This window comes from Pongo pygmaeus, chromosome 1, assembly GCF_028885625.2.
Source record: "Pongo pygmaeus isolate AG05252 chromosome 1, NHGRI_mPonPyg2-v2.0_pri, whole genome shotgun sequence".
Taxonomy (NCBI): Eukaryota; Metazoa; Chordata; class Mammalia; order Primates; family Hominidae; genus Pongo; species Pongo pygmaeus.
The window spans coordinates 190,460,216-190,481,340 of record NC_072373.2 but is presented as its reverse complement, the minus strand read 5'-3'; the positions used below and the strand labels follow the sequence as shown (position 1 = coordinate 190,481,340).

Here is a 21,125-nt window from a genome sequence, read left to right as displayed (position 1 = left end):
CTGTTCATATGAGATAGATTCTTTTGTTATGCTTGAGGTAGTGGGACATAAGGAGTATTTGTTTAGAAAAAAACTTAAATTAAGTGGTATTTTGGATAAGAGAGATATCAGTATTTTTTAAATGTGACAATAAAGTTAAAATACAATAATAAAAGTAGTCATGCTTATTTTTAAACACATATGCTAGAATTTATGTCTTGGGAGTATCATTCTTGAGTGTAGTTACCATGAAGATAATATTTGAAATGTAAACTATGTAGCTATTGGCCAGGCACAGTAGCTCACGCCTGTAATCCCAGCAATTTGGGAAGCTGAGGCGGGTGGATCATTTGAGGTTAGGAGTTCGAGACCAGCCTGGCCAACATGGTGAAAACCCATCTCTACTTAAAATACAAAAATTAGCCGGGCGTGGTGGCGTGCGCCTGTAATCCCAGCTACCCTGGAGGCTGAGGCAGGAGAATTGCTAGAACCCTGGAGGCAGAGGTTGCAGTGAGCTGAGATCGTGCCACTGCACTCCAGTCTGGGCGACAGAGCAAGACTCCATCTCAAAAAAAAAAAAAACAACAACAACAAAAAAAAAAACAGGCCGAGTGCGGTGGCTCATGCCTGTAATCCCAGCACTTTGGGAGGCCAAGACGGGTGGATCACAAGGTCAGGAGATCGAGACCATCCTGGCTGACACGGTGAAACCCTGTCTCTACTAAAAATACAGAAAATTAGCTGACCTGGTGGCGGATGTGCCTGTAGTCCCAGCTACTCGGAAGGCTGAGGCAGGAGAATGGTGTGAACCCGGGAGGCAGAGCTTGCAGTGAGCCGAGTTTGCACGCCATTGCACTCCAGCCTGGGTGACAGAGAGAGACTCCGTCTCAAAAACAACAACAACAACCACAAAAAAAGGCTGGATGGTAGTGGTACGCACCTATAATCCCAGCTACTCAGGAGGCTGAGGCAGGAGAATCGCTTGAGCCTGGAAGCGGAGGTTGTGGTGAGCCAAGATGACACCACACCGCAGCACTCCAGTGTGGGTGACACAATGAGACCCTGTCTCAAAAAACCAAACAAAAACAAAAAACTATGTAATTGTCACTCAGAACAATTTTTATTATTTTAGAAATTTCGCTCAGAGACATTTACAAACCACAGTGAAAAGTAAAAATGTTTTAAACTTTATAGCAGTTATTGTTTAACTTATTTATTAATCTTGACCCCAAGAGATTTTTGGCTGTTGAAGAAAATTAAAGAAGTGCTAGAGGAGTAAGCTCCCTGTAGATGCCTCTCAGTGGTAACATAATTGGAATAGTCATGCATTTGAAAAAGGTGACCATTTTGAGTGAGATGATGTTTGTATATAGAGAGGGGTAATTACTGCAGCCATTTTAAAGTCATAAAGTTGAATTTTGAACCTCCACAGTAAGCTTTCAGTGAGTATTTGATAGACTGGCCTTTGCTTTCTGTAATGTGTCTAAGCTTAAATTTTGTGTTACACATTCGTATTTCTTCAGATGTAGTTACATGTCTGTTCTGCCCCAGCTAGACTGTGATATACCAACCAATATGTTGTCTAATTCACAGTTATGTCCTCAGTAACTGGCGAAGACTAGCATATGTGTTTTATTTAACAGAATTGTATGGGAGAGAAAAGAGGTCATGGAGGTCAATTACTATTGTAATAGCTTTAAAAAATTTTTTTTTCTGTAATAGCCTTTTTTAGGGGATGATCATCCCTTAATTCCACAGTTTTATTTACTTCATTCCTAAAATACCTAAATTCTGAATCTCAGTGTAACATGTTAACTGGACTTCATGGGCTTCTTGCTATGTAGAAACACAGAGTGATGTTTGTATGTATATATGTATGTATGTATTTATTTAATTTTGAGACAGAGTTTCGCTCTTGTCACCCAGGCTGCAGTGCAATGGTGCAATCTCAGCTCACTGCAACCTCTGCCTCCCGGGTTCAAGTGATTCTCTGCCTCATCCTCCCGAGTAGCTGGGATTATAGGTGCCAGCCACCACGCCTGGCTAATTTTTTGTATTTTTAGTAGAGATAGGGTTTCACCATGTGGGCCAGGCTGGTCTCGAGCTCCTGACTTCAGGTGAGCCACCACACTGGCCAAAACACAGAGTAATTTAAAGTTCTTGCTTAGTAGCTAAATTCCTACCAAAATGTGTTTCTTGCTGTTAACAGAGCTAAATTTCCTTTCCGATTTTTATAAATGTATATATAATTTGTTGAAATGAGCTAGGTAATGGGCTTAATCAAGGGTACAGTAGATCATCTGAACATTGGAAGCATACATACAATGGAATCATTTTCCGTGATTTTCAATGGTTGGCTTTTTTTTAAAAAGTCACATTACTGTAGTAATTGAAGAAGAACTTATCCTAGTGCATGTTTGATCTGTCAGGCTGTAGGTTACTATTGGATGTTGATTTCAGTGTTCCAGTGTACAGATTTGAATGGATGATTGACGTGACATCTTGCATCCTCATGAGTAACATACTGGCTGTCGTGGTTTCAGGCATGTTTATATATTTGGGTGGGTAATCATTTTACATCAATTTATAACTGTGCAAATATTTTTACAAAATACACCATAAAATGCCCATTTTTGATCGTGCTTATTTGGAGTTAACATACTTGGAGCCTGAAATACTTAATTTGGAATAAACCAAGCCCTAGACATTCTAACTTACTGTTTTAAAAATTATTTGAGTGGCCAGTCATGGTGGTTTACACCTGTAATCCCAGCACTTTGGGAGGCCAGGGTGGGTGGATCATGAGTTCCGGAGTTCAAGACCAACCTGGCCAAGATGCTGAAACCCCGTCTCTACTAAAAATACAAAAATTAGCCGGGGATGGTGACGGGCACCTGTAATCACAGCTACTAGGGAGGCTGAGGCAGGAGAATCGCTTGAACCTGGGTGGCAGAGGTTGCAATAAGCCGAGATCGCATCACTGCACTCCAGCCTGAGCGACAGAGCAAGACTCCATCTGGGAGGAAAAAAATTATTTGAGCCTGTAATCCCGGTACTCTGGGAGGCTGAAGTGGGTAGACCTCTTGAAGTCAGGAGTTTGAGACCAGCCTGGCCAACATGGTGAAACCCCATCTCTACTAAAATTACAAAAATTAGCCGGGCATAGTTGGCGTGTGCCTGTAGTCCCCAGCTACTCAGGAGGCTGAGGCAGGAGAATTGCTTGAACTTGGGAGGCAGAGGTTGCAGTGAGCCGAGATCATGCCACTGCATTCGAGCCTGGGCAACAAAACAAGACTCCATCTCAAAAAAAAAAAAAAAAAAAAAGGCCAGACGTGGTGGCTCATGCATGTAATCCCAGCACTTTGGGAGGGCAAGGTAGGCGGATCACCTGAGGTCAGGAGTTCAAGACCAGCCTGGCCAACATAGCGAAACCCCGTCTCTAAAAATACAAAAATTAGCTGGGCGTGGTGGTGGGCGCCTGTAATCTCAGCTACTCGAGGGAGGCTGAGGCAGGAGAATCACTTGAACTCGGGAGGCGGAGGTTGCAGTGAGCCAAGATCATGCCATTGCACTCCAGCCTGGGCGACAGCGTGAGACTCCATCTCAAAAAAATAAAAAAAAATTATTTGAGAGACCTTAGTTCTCAACCTGCCTTTTACCACTTAATGGATCTACCTTTGTTGCCAGGCTGGAGTATAGTGGCAAAATCGAAGCTCGCTGCAGGCTTGAACTCCTGGGCTCAAGTGATTCTCCCACCTCAGCCTTCCAAGTATCTGGGATTATAGGCATGAGCCTCTGTGCCCGGCTTTAGTTAGTGAATTTTATTTTATTTGAGAGAAGATATTACTCTGTCACCCAGGCTGGAGTATACTGGTGAGATCACAGCTTACTGCAGCCTTAAATCCTGGGCTCAATGACTGCCCCGCACCTCCCACCCCCCTGCCTCTGCCTCCTCAGTAGTTGGGACTACAGGTGTGCCACCAAGAGTGGCTAAGCTTTTTTTGTTTGGTTGATTTTAGGGTCTTACTATGTTGCTCAGGCTGGTCTTGAACTCCTAGCCTCAAGTAATCCTCTGCTGAGGTTATAGGCATGAGCCATCATGCCCAGCCCTGCAGTAAATTTTAGATAGTTGACATCATTTACTCGTTTATCGTTACAATCAGGATTTACTGGCTTTGATAATTTTTGTTCTGTTCAAATAGGACAGATTTCACATACATATGACAGATTACAAAAATTTTTATTACTTAACCTGCTTAAATCTGAAGAAAGCAATTGTGTGTTTAAAATGAACAGTTATCCCAGCTTGCCTGGTTGGTGGCTATTTTCACAGCTGGCCTATCTCAATTTTCACTTCTTGTGGTTAGGAAAGTAGCACTAGCCAAATAAAGGCAAATATTTAAAGGCATTTTAAATTAATTGTATTTGTTATAGCTCAAATTTGCCATCCTGTTAAGCTTCATTCATTTATTTATTTATTTTTTATTTTATTTTTTTGAGACAGAGTCTTGCTGTGTCACCCAGGCTGGAGCGCAGTGGTGCAATCTCAGCTTACTGCAACCTCCACCTCCTGGGTTCAAGCAATTCTCCTGCCTCAGCCTCCTGAGTAGCTAGGATTACAGGCATGCACCACCACACCCAGCTAATTTTTGTATTTTTAGTAGAGACAGGGTTTCACCATGTTGGCCAGGCTGGTCTTGAACTCCTGACCTTGTGATCCACCCGCCTTGGCCTCCCAAAGTGCTGCGATTACAGCCATGAGACACCGCGCCCGGCCAGTCATTTATCTTTTGAGACACCATATATTCGCGCCCGGCCAGTCATTTATCTTTTGAGACACCATATATTCATTTCAATCTTTGAAGCAAGTTTTATAACTACTTAAAAATTTCACCTTATGCCAGGCACGGTGGCTCATGCCTGTAATCCCAGAACTTTGGGAGGCCGAGGCAGGCGGATCACCTGAGGTTGGGAGTTAAGAGACCAGCCTGACCAACATGGAGAAACCCCATCTCTACTAAAAATACAAAATTATCCAGGCGTGGTGGCACATGCCTATAATCCCAGCTACTTGGGAGGCTGAGGCAGGAGAATTGCTTAAACCTGGGAGGTGGAGGTTGCAGTGAGCCAAGATCGTGCCATTGCACTCCAGCCTGGGCAACAAGAGCAAAGCTCCGTCTCAAAAAAAAAATCACCTTACAAGTTCCCTCTTTAGAAATATAAGAAAATAAATTCCGTTAAATATATTTACTTTAAATTACATGTTTTCATTTCTTAAGCTTTGGATTTGTAGCCAACTTTCTGGGAGACAGTCTGTGTTAATAGCAATATAGGGTATCAGTGTTTTTAAATTGGCTTATGAAAAAGTACAGATTTTTAAATGAAAATTATTTAATCAGTATCCATTGATTTACTTAAAAGAGCCACATGTATTAAGTGATAGCATTCTTTTTAGTTTAGTTTTTTTTTTTTTTTGAGATGGAGTCTTGCTCTGTCGCCTAGGCTGGAGTGCAGTGGCGCTATCTCAGCTCACTGCAACCTCTACCTCCCGGGTTCAAGCAGTTCTCCTGTTCTCAGCCTCCCAAGTAGCTGGGATTACAGGCGTCCACCACCATGCTCAGCTAAGTTTTATATTTTTAGTAGAGACAAGTTTTCACCATGTTGGCCAGCCTGGTTTCGAACTCCTGACCTCAAGTGATCTGCCCCCCTTCACCTCCCAAAATGCTAGGATTACAGGCGTGAGCCACCCGCCATGCCCGGCCTCTTTTTAGTTTTGCTATTAGAAGTGATAACATTCTTTTTAGTTTCACTATTAGCTTTCCTTGCATTCACATTTTACATTCTCATTAGCATTTCTATCCTTGGCATTGTTGAGTTTCTAATGCTTTTTTGCTTGAGTGTTTTACCCATTAAATGTTTTTGTTTAATTTATTATTTTCAAGCTTTCCTTTTGTTTCCATAATGAATCTTTGTGAGATTCCTGTATTTTAGCCATTTCCAAAAAGTGCCATTTTACTTATTTCACTGGAAGTATTTAACCATTCCAAACTACAGGCTCTAAGTAGCATCCTGACATTTTAGATCTGGAAAGGGCCCTTAAGATCACTGTATAGAAGTGTACCATTAGAGTGTCTATTTGTTGTATATATATTTCGTTGTTAGTTTAGTGATGGCTGATTATCTCTGCCCATTAGGACAGGGCTTAATTCAATCAGTATATTAATTACCAATGTGAAGGATAAAACCTTTTAGAACAACATGGGATCTAAATAAGTTTTTTTTGAATGCCACTGTTAAGGAGGTAGTGTTTTGTTTTTATTTTTCCCCCCAAACACAAGAGAGAAGTCAGGGAATTGTTATGGAGGATTCTTAACAATTGTATCAGTTTGGGAGAAAGCAGTAGTGAATATAGACAGCTTTTAATCTAGTTTTTGTTTTCTCTACTGTCAGCTTTCTACAGATCAAAAAATTGGGTTGCCGGGGGCAGGGCAGCAAATACCAGTTACTTTAAATGTTTTACCATGATCTTCTTTTTTTATAGGGAACTGACTCTTTTTTGGAGTAAACTGCAAAGAAGAATTGACCCTTCTTTAGATACTTTTTTGGAGCGCTGTCGTCAGTTTGGTGTCATAGCTAAAACGCAGCAGCATTTATTTTGCCTCATTAGAGTTATACAAACTGAAGTGAGTACTTTATGCCTTCTCTGCTAACTGTAGCTGGAGGAAAGAAATGAGTGGGAAGATAACTTATCAGGAAATTCCCTTTAAAGGAAGATAAGAAATAATGGGTTTTAATAAGATTAATGGAATTGACCACATCTGACTGTTTCTCCAGATTGACTTCCTATAATTAATCAGAAACAAATTGATGGTCAAACAAGTTAAGTGATATTTATTTCTAATTACTGTGAATGAAGTTGTGTCTCCTGTCACATTAAGAACATTTTAAGAGGCCAGGCACAGTGGCTCAAGCCTGTAATCCCAGCACTTTGGGAGGCCAAGGTGGGTGGATCACTTGAGCTCAGGAGTTCGAGACCAGCCTGGCCAACCTGGTGAAACCCTGTCTCTACTAAAAATACAAAAATTAGCCGGGCATGGTGGCGGGCGCCTGTAATCCCAGCTACTTTGGAGGCTGAGGCAGGAGAATCGCTTGAACGGGGAAGGCGGAGGTTGCAGTGAGCCAAGATTGCACCGCTGCACTCCAAGCTAGGTGACAGAGTGAGACTTGGTCTTTTTTTTTAAAAAAAAAAAAAGAACATTTCAGGGTAACTATAGAACTTGCCTGTTTAAACAATTACTTTATAATTGGCCATTAGAACATTTTGTTTTGTTTAAATCTTTAATAAAGGTACTAATTTTCTATTGTTGAATAACATCACAAAAATTAATACTTAAAACAATGTCCATTTTTATCAGTTCAGTTTTGTAAATCAGAAATCCAGCACAGTGTGGCAGGATTCTCTTCTAAGATTATCATATTGGCTAAAATGTAGTTGGCCAGGCTAAGTTCTGTCAGAGGCTCTGTGGAAAATCCACTTCAAAGCTTGTTCTTATCATTGACAGGTTTCAGTTCCTGTGGTTGTAGGACTAAGGTTTCTGTTTTCTGGCTGGCTGCCAATCAGGGTCTGTTCTCAGGTACTAGAAGCTACACTCAGTCTTTACCTCTATTTTCAAGCAGCAAGGGTGCAACAAGTTGGTGCTTGAAACCTGACATCCTCCATCTCTGACTTTAGTTTTCAGTTTTTGGTTGAGACAGGTCTCGCTCTCTCACCCAGGCTGTAGTGCAGTGGTGTGATCATAGCTCATTACAGCCTCAAACTCCTTGGCTCAAGCAATCCTCCCGTCTCAGCCTCCAGAGTAGCTGAGACTACAGGTGTGTGCCACTATACCCGGCTTTTTCTTTTTTGGCAGGGAGCAGTGGTAGATACAGGGTCTTGCTTTGTTGCCCAGACTGGTTCTCAACTCCTGGCCTCAAGCAATTCTCCCACCTCAGCCTTCCAAAGTGCTGGGATTATAGGTGTAAGCTGCCACACCTGTCTGCTTGAACTTGGGAGGCAGAGGTCGCAATGAGCCGAGATCACACCATTGCACTCCAGCCTGGGCGACAGAGTGAGACTGTCTCAAAAAAAAAAAAAGCAAAGATTAAATGACTTGGCTATATCCTATGTGCACTTGCAACAGTATGCCAAGTCACTCTTGATCCCTCACCTTCCTAGTTTAAGACCCACCAATTTCTTCAAAATTCAGCTCCACATTCCATATCCTGATTCAAATTTATTCACTACTCCTTTCAGTAACTTTTTGGCATATATGTTCAGAATATATAATAGTATTTCTGGTTACTTTTCTTTGAAAAGTGGTGTTAGTGATTTTTCAAATGTTACCATCATCCCAGCCAGATTAGGCTGTTTAAGAAAGAATGGCCATTCTTTGCTGTCCACCTCACAGTCTTCCAAAAGGAGTTAGTAACTTGTTGAGAAACTGTGAATTATTTTAAAATTTAGCTGACTTTCCCCAAGTCCTCTCTGCTCTTACTTACAAATGATAAACTTATATCACATCATCCTAATAAGTCAAGAGACCTTTGGTCTAGTCCTGTGGAGCCATTAAAGCAACATGGCCTGTTTTACTTGGACTACATTCCAAATGAGAGGGAGAAACTTCTATATTCTTTAGGCCACTACTGTTGTGGGAAGTCTGCCATTCACAACAGAACCAGATCCTAGCTGATACAGGCTAGGTAATGCCTCTCTTTCAAAAAAGCTAGAGTCTCAGCTCGTCTGAAAGGTAGGGAGTTATCTCAGTTGATTGTTCACAGTCAGTTACAGACTGAACTCTGTTCTACTCTTTCCCCCCTTCTCACTATTACACTTGACTAGTTTTAAAGAAAAAAAAAGTTGGAGGCTCAGTTTGCAAGGGATTCTACACTCACTCACTCCCTTTTCACCTACCAGTCCACATCTCTTCTACTCTTCAGGCCAAATATCTTTTTTTTTTTTTTTTTTTTTTTTTTTTTGAGACGGAGTCTCACTCTGTTGCCCAGGCTGGCGTGCAGTGGCATGATCTCGGCTCACTGCAACCTCTGCTTCCCAGGTTCAAGGGATTCTCATGCCTCAGCCTCCCGAGTAGCTGGGGCTTTGGGCCTGCATCACCATGCCTGGCTAATTTTTTGTATTTTTATTAGAAATGGGGTTTTGCCATGTTGGCCATGCTGGTCTTAAACTCCATGCCTCAAGTGATGTGCCTGCCTTGGCCTCCCAAAATGCTGGGATTACAGGTGTGAGCCACCATGCCCGGCCTAAATGCTTTTAAGTCCTTACTCCTCTGCTCACTGGTTAGTGACATTGAGCAACTTAACCTTCTGAGTGTTGGGGTTTTTTTGTGTATAAAATGAGGATAATATGTGCAAAAAAGTTTATTTCAAATAAGTGCCTAGGATGTAGTAGGGGTTCTGTAAATCAATGACAGTGATTTCTTTGTGTTCCCAGCATTTAGAATGAATGATGCCCAACACAGAATTAAATACCTGGCCGATTGTTTACTGATTTAAACAGTGGATTTACTCCATTATTTTACATCGTATTCTGTTAAATAGTTACAATGTGCCAGCGTTATTATTTCATCTTTATAACCTTAGGAGGAAAATCTGTTATTACCATTACTGTTATCATTTTACCAATAAGGAAACTGAAGTTTAGAGGTTGAGAACTTGTCACTTGTTGTGAAGCTGGGGTTCAAAGGCAGTCAAAGTCTGATTCTAAAGTCTCTGCTCATAGCAGTGCGTTTTAAGCCACTCTGACATATCTTGCTTTTCTTTGCTCATGTCATTTTCGCATTTTATTTCAGCCTCTCAGATAAAAAGAGTTATCTTGTATGTACCAAGCTTTTATCACATATGACCAGGTCTTCCTAATTTTAAACTAGTTTCTGAGAACCTGCTGCCATGGCAAGATTTTCTGATTTCTGTTTTTTCCCTGGAAAGCTGAGATTCAGTACACATGTGACGGTGACTGTAAATTACCAAATTCTTTCAGGAGGAAATGGAGAGGATCATTTATTTTATCTTTGAAGTTTTGAAAAATCCAAGTGTTCATGATACAGAGAATTTTTTTGAGATGGAGTTTCGCTCTTGTTACCCAGTCTGGAGTGCAATGGTGTGATCTTGGCTCAACTGTAACCTCCACCTCCTGGGTTCAAGCGATTCTGCTGTCACAGCCTCTGAGTAGCTGGGATTACAGGCATGCACCACCACACCTGGCTAATTTTGTATTTTTAGTAGAGACGGGGTTTCTCCATGTTGGTCAGGCTGGTCTCAAACTCCTGAACTCAGGTGATACACCTGCCTCGGCCTCCCAAAGTGCTGGGATTACAGGCGTGAGCCACTATGCCCGGCCAAAGAGAATTTCTTAAATTGAATTTAATCTTAGACTCACATCTATACCTCTGTTTCCTGTTGCTGCCGTTTTAAACCCTGCCCCTCTACTCACCATCATTCTATTTTGAATCCTCCAGTGACCTTTTTTATCCTGAATTTCTTTGGATTCACATGCATTTATTGTTTATGCATTCGGGGTACAGATAAATTCCTTGGAAGTAAGGAACTGCTTTAATACACAGTGCCTAGTAAATGTACATTGTTCATAGTTGTAGCATCTAATGCAGTTCTTTGCATGTTGAGAAAGAAATATCTAAACGTAACTTTCATGAAGAAAGATTTAAGATAAAATTTAGGAACTCTAAAAGTTTTTACAAGCTAAAATTCCTTATCAGTGAAAGTTATATAATCTTTCTGTATGCAAAAAAATAATTTTTTTATCCTCTTTTACTTACAGGCACAAGATGCTGGTCTTGGGGTGTCAATTTTACTGTGTGTCAGAGCTCTTCAACTCAGATCAAGTGAAGATGAGGAAATGAAGGCATCAGTTTGTAAAACAATTGCCTGTCTTTTACCAGAAGATTTAGAAGTTAGACGAGCCTGTCAGCTTACAGAATTCTTAATTGAACCCAGTTTGGATGGATTTAATGTGTTAGAAGAACTGTATTTGCAACCAGATCAAAAATTTGATGAAGAAAATGCACCAGTTCCAAATTCTCTTCGATGTGAGCTCTTACTAGCTTTAAAAGCCCACTGGCCTTTTGATCCTGAGTTTTGGGACTGGAAAACTTTAAAACGACACTGCCACCAACTTTTAGGACAAGAAGCCTCAGATTCTGATGATGATTTAAGTGGCTATGAAATGTCCATTAATGACACAGATGTTTTAGAGTCATTTCTCAGTGACTATGATGAGGGTAAAGAAGATAAACAATATAGAAGAAGAGATTTGACAGATCAGCATAAGGAGAAAAGAGACAAAAAACCCATTGGCTCTTCTGAAAGATATCAGAGGTGGCTTCAGTATAAGTTTTTCTGTTTGTTATGTAAGCGGGAATGTATAGAGGCTAGAATTCTTCATCATTCTAAGATGCATATGGAAGATGGAATTTATACCTGTCCAGTTTGTATTAAAAAATTTAAGAGAAAAGAAATGTTTGTTCCTCATGTGATGGAGCATGTTAAAATGCCACCAAGCAGAAGGGACCGCTCTAAAAAGAAATTACTGTTAAAAGGCTCTCAAAAGGGTATTTGTCCTAAGAGCCCCTCTGCAATCCCAGAGCAAAACCATTCATTGAATGACCAAGCCAAAGGAGAGTCTCATGAATATGTCACATTCAGCAAATTAGAAGATTGCCACCTGCAAGACAGAGATTTGTATCCATGTCCCGGTACAGACTGTTCCCGTGTGTTTAAGCAATTTAAATACTTAAGTGTGCATCTTAAAGCTGAACACCAAAATAATGATGAAAATGCCAAGCACTACTTGGATATGAAAAATAGAAGAGAGAAGTGTACTTACTGTCGACGACATTTTATGTCTGCTTTTCACCTTCGAGAGCATGAACAAGTGCATTGTGGGCCTCAACCTTATATGTGTGTATCTATAGATTGCTATGCTAGGTTTGGATCAGTAAATGAGCTACTTAACCATAAACAAAAGCATGACGATCTGCGTTATAAATGTGAATTAAATGGCTGTAATATTGTTTTCAGTGATTTGGGACAGCTTTACCACCATGAAGCACAACACTTTAGGGATGCATCTTACACATGCAACTTTCTTGGCTGTAAAAAGTTCTATTACTCCAAAATTGAATACCAGAATCACCTCTCAATGCATAATGTTGAAAATTCAAATGGAGACATAAAGAAATCAGTGAAACTTGAGGAGCCTGCAACAGGTGAAAAGCAAGATTGTATTAATCAGCCCCATCTACTTAACCAAACTGATAAATCACATTTACCTGAAGATCTTTTCTGTGCAGAATCAGCTAATTCTCAAATAGATACAGAAACTGCAGAAAACCTGAAAGAAAACAGTGACAGTAATTCTAGTGATCAGTTAAGTCATAGCTCTTCAGCTTCAATGAATGAAGAGCTAATTGACACACTAGATCACTCTGAAACCATGCAGGATGTATTGTTATCTAATGAGAAAGTCTTTGGGCCCTCCAGTTTAAAAGAAAAGTGTTCCAGTATGGCAGTTTGTTTTGATGGGACTAAGTTTACCTGTGGTTTTGATGGCTGTGGTTCCACATACAAAAATGCAAGAGGAATGCAGAAACATTTACGGAAGGTTCATCCATACCATTTCAAGCCCAAAAAGATAAAGACGAAAGATCTGTTTCCCTCTTTGGGTAATGAACATAATCAGACAACTGAAAAGTTGGATGCAGAACCTAAACCCTGTTCAGATACAAACAGTGACTCCCCAGATGAGGGTCTGGATCACAATATTCACATTAAATGTAAACGAGAACATCAAGGTTATTCCTCAGAATCCTCCATTTGTGCTTCTAAAAGGCCCTGTACAGAGGATACCATGTTGGAACTTCTGTTACGCTTGAAACATTTAAGCTTGAAAAACTCAATAACACATGGATCTTTCTCAGGGTCATTGCAGGGGTACCCATCCAGTGGTGCTAAGTCTCTTCAGTCAGTTTCATCTATCTCAGACCTTAATTTTCAGAATCAAGATGAAAATATGCCAAGTCAGTACCTTGCACAGTTGGCGGCTAAGCCATTTTTCTGTGAGCTTCAAGGATGCAAATATGAATTTGTGACCAGAGAGGCTCTGTTAATGCATTATCTTAAAAAGCATAATTATTCAAAAGAAAAAGTCCTTCAGTTAACCATGTTCCAACATCGGTATTCCCCATTTCAATGTCATATTTGCCAAAGGTCATTTACAAGAAAAACACACCTTAGGATTCATTATAAAAATAAACATCAAATTGGCAGTGACAGAGCAACTCACAAACTATTAGATAATGAAAAGTGTGATCATGAAGGCCCATGTTCAGTAGATAGGTTGAAAGGTGATTGTTCTGCAGAACTTGGAGGTGATCCCAATAGTAACTCTGAGAAACCACACTGTCATCCTAAAAAGGATGAATGTAGTTCTGAAACAGATTTGGAATCATCTTGTGAAGAAACAGAAAGTAAAACATCTGACATTTCATCACCAATAGGCAGCCATAGAGAAGAACAAGAAGGAAGAGAGGGCAGAGGTAGCAGGCGAACTGTTGCTAAAGGAAATCTGTGTTATATTTTGAATAAATACCACAAACCATTCCATTGTATTCATAAAACTTGCAACTCCTCATTCACCAATCTAAAAGGCTTAATTCGCCATTACAGAACTGTACATCAGTACAACAAAGAACAGTTATGTTTAGAGAAAGACAAAGCAAGAACCAAAAGAGAACTTGTCAAATGTAAAAAGATATTTGCTTGCAAATATAAGGAATGTAATAAACGCTTCCTGTGTTCCAAAGCTCTTGCTAAGCACTGTAGTGACTCTCATAACCTAGACCATATTGAAGAGCCTAAAGTACTTTCCGAAGCTGAATCTGCAGCAAGGTTTTCTTGTAACCAGCCTCAGTGCCCTGCTGTTTTTTATACATTCAACAAGTTGAAGCACCACTTGATGGAACAGCATAATATTGAAGGGGAAATACATTCAGATTATGAAATTCATTGTGATCTTAATGGCTGTGGCCAGATTTTCACCCATCGCAGTAATTACTCACAACATGTATATTACCGACATAAAGACTATTATGATGATTTGTTTAGAAGCCAGAAAGTAGCTAATGAGAGACTACTAAGGAGTGAAAAGGTATGTCAAACAGCTGACACTCAGGGGCATGAACATCAGACCACCAGGAGATCATTTAATGCTAAGGCTAAAAAATGTGGCTTAATCAAAGAAAAGAAAGCCCCAATAAGTTTTAAAACCAGAGCTGAGGCCCTCCATATGTGTGTGGAGCACTCTGAGCACACACAGTACCCCTGCATGGTTCAAGGATGCTTATCTGTGGTGAAGTTGGAGAGCAGCATTGTGAGGCATTACAAACGCACTCATCAGATGAGTAGTGCCTATTTAGAGCAACAGATGGAGAACCTTGTTGTTTGCGTTAAGTACGGTACCAAAATTAAGGAGGAACCCCCTTCTGAAGCAGATCCCTGTATAAAGAAAGAAGAAAATAGAAGCTGTGAATCAGAGTGCACACAACACAGCCATTCCCCAGGTGACAGTAGTGCACCTATCCAGAACACTGATTCCTGTCATTCAAGTGAAAGGGATGGAGGTCAGAAAGGGTGCATAGAAAGCAGCTCAGTATTTGATGCAGATACTCTGCTCTACAGGGGAACTTTGAAATGTAACCATAGTTCAGAAACCACTTCCCTAGAACAATGTAATATAGTTCAGCCTCCTCCTCCTTGTAAAATAGAAAATTCCATACCTAATCCCAATGGGACTGAAAGTGGGACTTATTTCACAAGTTTCCAGCTGCCTTTACCAAGGATCAAAGAATCAGAAACTAGGCAGCATAGTTCAGGGCAAGAAAACAATGTAAAAAATCCAGCCCATGTCCCAAAAGAGAATTTTAGGAAACATTCACAGCCCCGGTCATTTGATTTGAAGACTTACAAACCTATGGGATTTGAATCTTCATTTCTGAAATTTATTCAGGAAAGTGAAGAGAAAGAAGATGATTTTGATGATTGGGAGCCTTCAGAGCACTTAACATTAAGTAATTCTTCACAGTCCAATAATGATTTAACAGGGGATGTTGTGGCAAATAATATGGTGAATGACAATGAACCTGAAGTTGACATACCTCATTCTTCCAGTGACTCTACAATTCATGAGAACCTGACTGCAATCCCACCTTTAATAGTAGCTGAAACAACAACAGTTCCTTCCTTGGAAAACCTGAGGGTCGTATTGGACAAAGCATTAACAGACTGTGGAGAGCTTGCCTTAAAACAGCTTCATTATCTTCGGCCAGTGGTTGTTCTTGAAAGATCTAAGTTTTCCACACCAATTTTAGACTTATTTCCAACAAAAAAGACAGATGAGCTTTGTGTAGGAAGTTCATAAGTAGCAATTTTGTTTTAGTAACAGACTGGCTCCAACACTGCAACATGGGGACATTTGCCAACTCGAACAAAGGCTGAGAAGCAGCCACACCGTTGTTTAGGGTAGAATAGGCTGTATTTACATGAATGTATAATATCTATGTCAGCAGTATTGGCTGAGTCCATTAGCTCTCCAGTTGGTTTAATGATTGGGTTTATTTTTTGTTTGTTTATTAAAAAAATGGAACTGTACACTTGTTTGGTGCTAATTAATACATCAAAATATACTGGGGCTTCCTTTTTCAAATTAAGTGTGCATGATTGTATATGGAACAAATACTAAGGTCCCAGGGTGGGAGGGCTAGGGAAAGGGATATGGAGTTCTTACTTGACTTGAATGTGCACCTGAGGGTGCTTTGTGTAATATATTGTACACTACAGCATCTTATATTTTTTGAGTTGAGTTTCAATAAATTACAATTTTTCACCCATTCGTTGTTTACTCATAATGAGTTTTCATGCCACATGTAAACTGAAATTGCACTTGTATTTTCTGAAATATGCCATTAACATTTTACCCCAGTAATTTTTTTATTTCTTATTAGCTAAATCATTCAGAACAAGGTTCTTTTTTCTTTTTTTTTTTTTTAAGACGGAGTTTCGTTCTTGTTGCCCAAGCTGGAGTGCAGTGGTGCAGTCTCGACTCACTGCAACCTCCTCCTCCCGGGTTCAAGTTATTCTCCTGCCTCGGCCTCCCAAAGTTCTGGGATTACAGGCATGAGCCACCGTGCCCATCCCAGAACAAGGTTCTTTTTATCTTAAAATTTTTGTTTTTCTGGAAAGATAATTCTGAGATTGAGTAATTAGCTGTGGGAGTCAAGAGCTCCCAGAGGATGTCCAGATGTTGGCCGAGTAGAAAGGAGAGGATATGCCAACCAGAACATGAAGGACATAGCAAATTCAGAGGGCATGTTTCTATGAAACTACAAATAATTTGATACGCTGGCAATAAAAGGGGAACAAGAGAGTGACATCATTGTAGAGATAGCAGGAACTAAATCATGAAAACTAAGGAGTTTAGATTTGAGTCTATAGGCATATATCAGTTGAAGTGTGGAGTGCTCACTTGATTTGAGGAGCTGAAATTGGAAACAGTATACTTGAAGTAATTGAAGCAAGCTTGGTGAGTGTATTTACTGACAATTGCAGCAGAGGGCAGGGTAGATGAAATTGAGATATTTAAGGAGACAGGATTTTGGGGGCTTGGGAGAGTGAAGGAAAAGATTTGGTACTGATGCAACCATTTTAAGTAGGTATACAAAGAAGGAATGAATATTTGGGAAGATAATGGAAACCAAGGTGAGTTTGGCTTTTAGATGTGTTGAGTTTCATTGGACTGTGGGACGTCTGTGTCTAATGAGAAGGATAGCAGTATGTCCTAATACAGCAGCTTTATTTCCTGTTCCTTGTGAAGTTTTCAGCTACTTTCATTAGCTAGAAATGAAGTGACTCAGACAACTAACATCTCTTTCTCATCCTTGTGGTTAGATTTTTTTTTTTTCAACGGAGTCTCGCTTTGTCGCTCAGGCTGGAGTGCAGTGGCGCAATCTCGACTCACTGCAACCTCCGCCCCTCCAGGTTTAAGCAGTTCTCTGCCTCAGCCTCCAGAGTAGCTGGGATTACAGGCGTGTGTCACCACGCCTGGCTAATTTTTTGTATTTTTAGTAGAAACAGGGTTTCACCATCTTGGCCAGGCTGGTCTTGAACTCCTGACCTTGTGATCCACCTGCCTCGGCCTCCCAAAGTGCTGGGATTACAGGCGTGAGCCACCACGCCCAGTCTGTTGTGGTTAGAATTTCAAGACCTTTTCTCTGACCCTTAAATCTTATTTTCTTGTTTTGTCAGCTCTTCAGGAATTTCATTCTGTCACCTCACCCTGAGTGTAAAGCACCCCCATAACCAAGTCATTTATTGTCTCAGATCCCAGTAGGTAACAGGATTCTGAGAAATCCGAATGATCTGAGTAAGACTCTGTTGAAAGAAGTGGCAGAAATGAGGATCTTAGAGACTGAGACCGCTATTGTTTCTTTGGAATCAAGGTAATTTCTTCAGTGGCTTTAATTTCCTCACTTATGAAGGGAGGAGGTAGAGGTGAAAGGTCCCTTTTTGTGATTTGATCATGAGAAGCATCTGTAGGCCTAGTGAAAGTTCCTCATACTAGAGAGATGGTTAGCCCAGAGTAAGAGAAATCTACTAAGACTGAACTATATCCATTCAACCACACAGAACTTGTAGCCCCTGGAAGGACCACGTGAGGTCATTCACAGTGGACCTAAACCCAGATTTTAAGAACCCAATTAGGCCAGGCGCCATGGCTCAAGCCTGTAATCCCAGCACTTTGGGAGGCTGAGGTGGGCGGATCATGAGGTCAGGAGATCAAGACCATCCTGGCTAACATGGGGAAACCCCGTCTCTACTAAAAATACAAAAAATTAGCTGGGCCTGATGGCACACGCCTGTAGTCTCAGCTACTTGGGAGGGTGAGGCAGGAGAAACGCTTGAACCCGTGAGGTGGATGTTGCAGTGAGCCGAGATTGCGCCACTGCACTCCAGCCCGGGTGACAGAGCGAGACTGTCTCAAAAAAAAGCAATTCAAATATAAGCCTAAGTAGTTGATCCTAAGATCACTGTCTATCCCAGTTAGAGCAGCTTGCATCATTTGATCTTTATTAAAGACTTTTGGCTGGGCGCGGTGGCTCGCACCTGTAATCCTGGCACTTTGGGAGGCTGAGGCGGGTAGGTAACCTGAGGTCAGGAGTTTGAGACCAGGCTGACCAACATGGAGAAACCCCATCTCTACTAAAAATACAAAAATTAGCTGGGTGTGGTGGCAGATGCCTGTAATCCCAGCTACTCAGGAGGCTGAGGCAGGAGAATCACTGTTGGACCCTGGAGGCGGAAGTTGCAGTGAGCTGAGATTGCACCATTGCACTCCAGCCTGGGCAACAAAGCAAGACTCCGTTTCAAAAAAAAAAAAAAAAAAAAGACTTCCATGTTTAAACCAGCATAAGTGACTATACAATAATACAGGGCGAAGGGTTTTTTTTTTAGCTTGTAGTAATCATTTTAACTTGATATCTCTGGAATTTGTCCCAACCCTGGCACAGACCTGAAAGCACTGACTTTGTTTTCAAAGCTTTTTCAATTCAAGAGTGCCTCCAAAATGGTGAGTAGGAATGAAGACTTCCAGACACTTCTATTCTTGCCTTTACCCAGAATTCTCTTGCTTCAGTGTTTTCCCCATTTTCATGAGCCCATGTGTGAAATAGGGTAAGGAACTGTGGAGAAGAAAGTTTTTTATTAGCCTTCCTTGGGGTATTCCATTCTCAATCTATCCTTTCTCAGTCCCAAAAGGCCTACTGAGCTGAACTGCCTAAGACATAATCATTCACCAAATATTTAAGTACACACATTTAAAGAGATACAATTCCAGATGCAATGGGAAACAAACAAACAAAGTTGTCAGGGCCATCAAGAAGCTTTCACAAGGTGAAGGGAGGGCTGGAGTATCTCAGAACATTGTTACTTAAAGTGTGGTAGTGGGCCAGCAGTATGGGTGTCACCTAGGAAATTGTTATTAATAAAAATGCATAAATTCAGGCCCTACTCTAGACCTACTGGACCCAAATGTGCGTGTTAGTAAGATCTCCAGGTGATTCTTAGGCACAGAAAACTTCTAGAAGCAGTGGCCTGGAAGTGGAAAGTACTGTGAGAATTCAGGGTAATTGTGCTTTTTAGCATTTTACATAAAATTATGTTGAATTTTCATAATCCTATGAAGTAGGTGCTGTTAATATATTTGACAAAGAACAAGATGAAGTGTCTTGCCTGGCTGGCACAAATAGAGGTGGAGCCCAGTTTCCAATCTCTTCTGACTAGAAGAATGTCAGAGAGGGACATTTAGTATAAAGGAATAACAGACGGAAAGTTGCAGGTGGTATTTGAAGTACCAAAAATACCACAGTTCTGTAATGTGAGTGTTGTTTGTGAAGGTGAATAGTGGGAAATACAATTTGAAGTGTAGTGAAAGCCAGGTTATTCAACTCAAACTCCACAGTCATATGGTGCTGACATTTCTTCATTTGAGTATAGAGATGGGAAACGTGCATATTTTTTTCTGTGAATAACATGTAACCTACGAAAAAGACAAGTTTTCTTTTCTAAAAGAAACTTACTCATTTTTGTTATTTTTTGAGACGAGGTCTCATTAGGTTGCCCAGGCTGATCTTGAACTCCTGAGCCCAAGCAATCCTCCCACTCCAGCCTCCCAAAGTGCTGGAATTGCAGGCATGAACCACTGCACCCGGCCAGAAACTTCTAAAACTCAGAAAAGTTGCTCCTCTTCCTACCCCAAGGTAAACTGCGATACCTCCTGGCTTTATACTACTGATTTTATACTCTATTATGTAGAGCTGTGTCTAGAGAGAGTGGCCTATATCCCTCTATGACCTTCTTGGTCTACTCCTGCAGGAGTGGCTTCTCTGACAGACTGCATTTGGAGGTTTGATTCACTCTGGGGAAGGTAACCAGGATAGGCAAGAGATTTAAAAATCTGTCAACATGTATTTGGCAGGTATAACCTGAAAAAAAAGACCAGAGGCGTAGGAAAGCTATCTAAATGGTTAAGAAGCCAAATATTTACAAAGCATATACCATCTGCTAGCCCCTGGGTGGTAGGTGTTGAACAAGACTCATTTCCTGCATCATAGAGATTTAAGAATCCAGTAAGGGACTGGGTGCGGTGACTCACGCCTGTAATCCCAGCACTTTGGGAGGCACAGGCAGGTGGATATTTGAGGTCAGGAGTTTGAGACCAGCCTGGCTAACATGCTGAAACCCTGTCTCTACTAAAAATACAAAAATTAGCTGCGCTGTAGTGGTGCGTGCGCCTGTAATCCCAGATACTAGGGAGGCTGAGGCAGGAGAACCACTTGAACCCAGGAGGCAGAGGTTGCGGTGAGCTGAGATCAGGCCACTGCACTCCAGCCTAGGCAACAGAGTGAGACCCTGTCCCCCCAACCTCCACCCCCCACAAAAAAAATAATCCAGTAGGGAAGACAGACATTAAAACAGTACAAATAATAAAGTAAAAGTGCTTTTAAACAGGAGGGGTGGAGGGGCTTATGAGAAGGGGACCAAAAAAGGACAGCAAAAGCTTCATTGAGGATAATGTTTAAATGGAAACCTAAAGAATCAATAGAAGTTAGCCAGGCAATAATCTGTAGTCCCAGCTACTCGGGAGGCTGAGGTGGGAGGATCACTTGAGCCCAGGAGTTAGAGGCTGTACTGTGCAATAATCGCACCTGTGAATAGGCATTGAACTCCAAGCTGGGGGAGGAGGGGGAAGCCAGGCAAAGAACAAGAGCTATCCAATTATGTGCCAAGGCTTTGTGGTTCAACAGCTTGGTGTGTTGGTGACATTGATAAGACTACTATAGCTGGAGTTGAAAGAACAAATGGCAGAGGAAGAGAAGACTTGGTAGGTAAGCAGGGACCAGGCATTTTAGTGCCCTGTTAGCCATGTTACAGATTTTGGATTTTGTTTGAAAGGCAATGAAGAACCTATAAGAATTTTTCAAAGGCGGACTGGGTGCTATTTCTCATGCCTGTAATCCCAGCAC

General features: G+C 41.1%; 1 protein-coding gene across 1 annotated transcript in view; it reads left to right on the top strand.

Moving 5' to 3' along the window:
* The window catches only part of RLF (RLF zinc finger), an 80,011-nt gene extending 64,076 nt beyond the window's left edge, over nt 1–15,935 (top strand). Inside the window, exons 7-8 of the mRNA XM_054493220.2 lie at nt 6,521–6,662; nt 10,811–15,935. Of these exons, the coding sequence (XP_054349195.1) occupies nt 6,521–6,662; nt 10,811–15,466 (4,798 nt within the window). The 3' untranslated portion in view covers nt 15,467–15,935. The remainder of the gene's footprint in view (nt 1–6,520; nt 6,663–10,810) is intronic.
* The last annotated feature ends 5,190 nt before the right edge of the window (nt 15,936–21,125 follow it).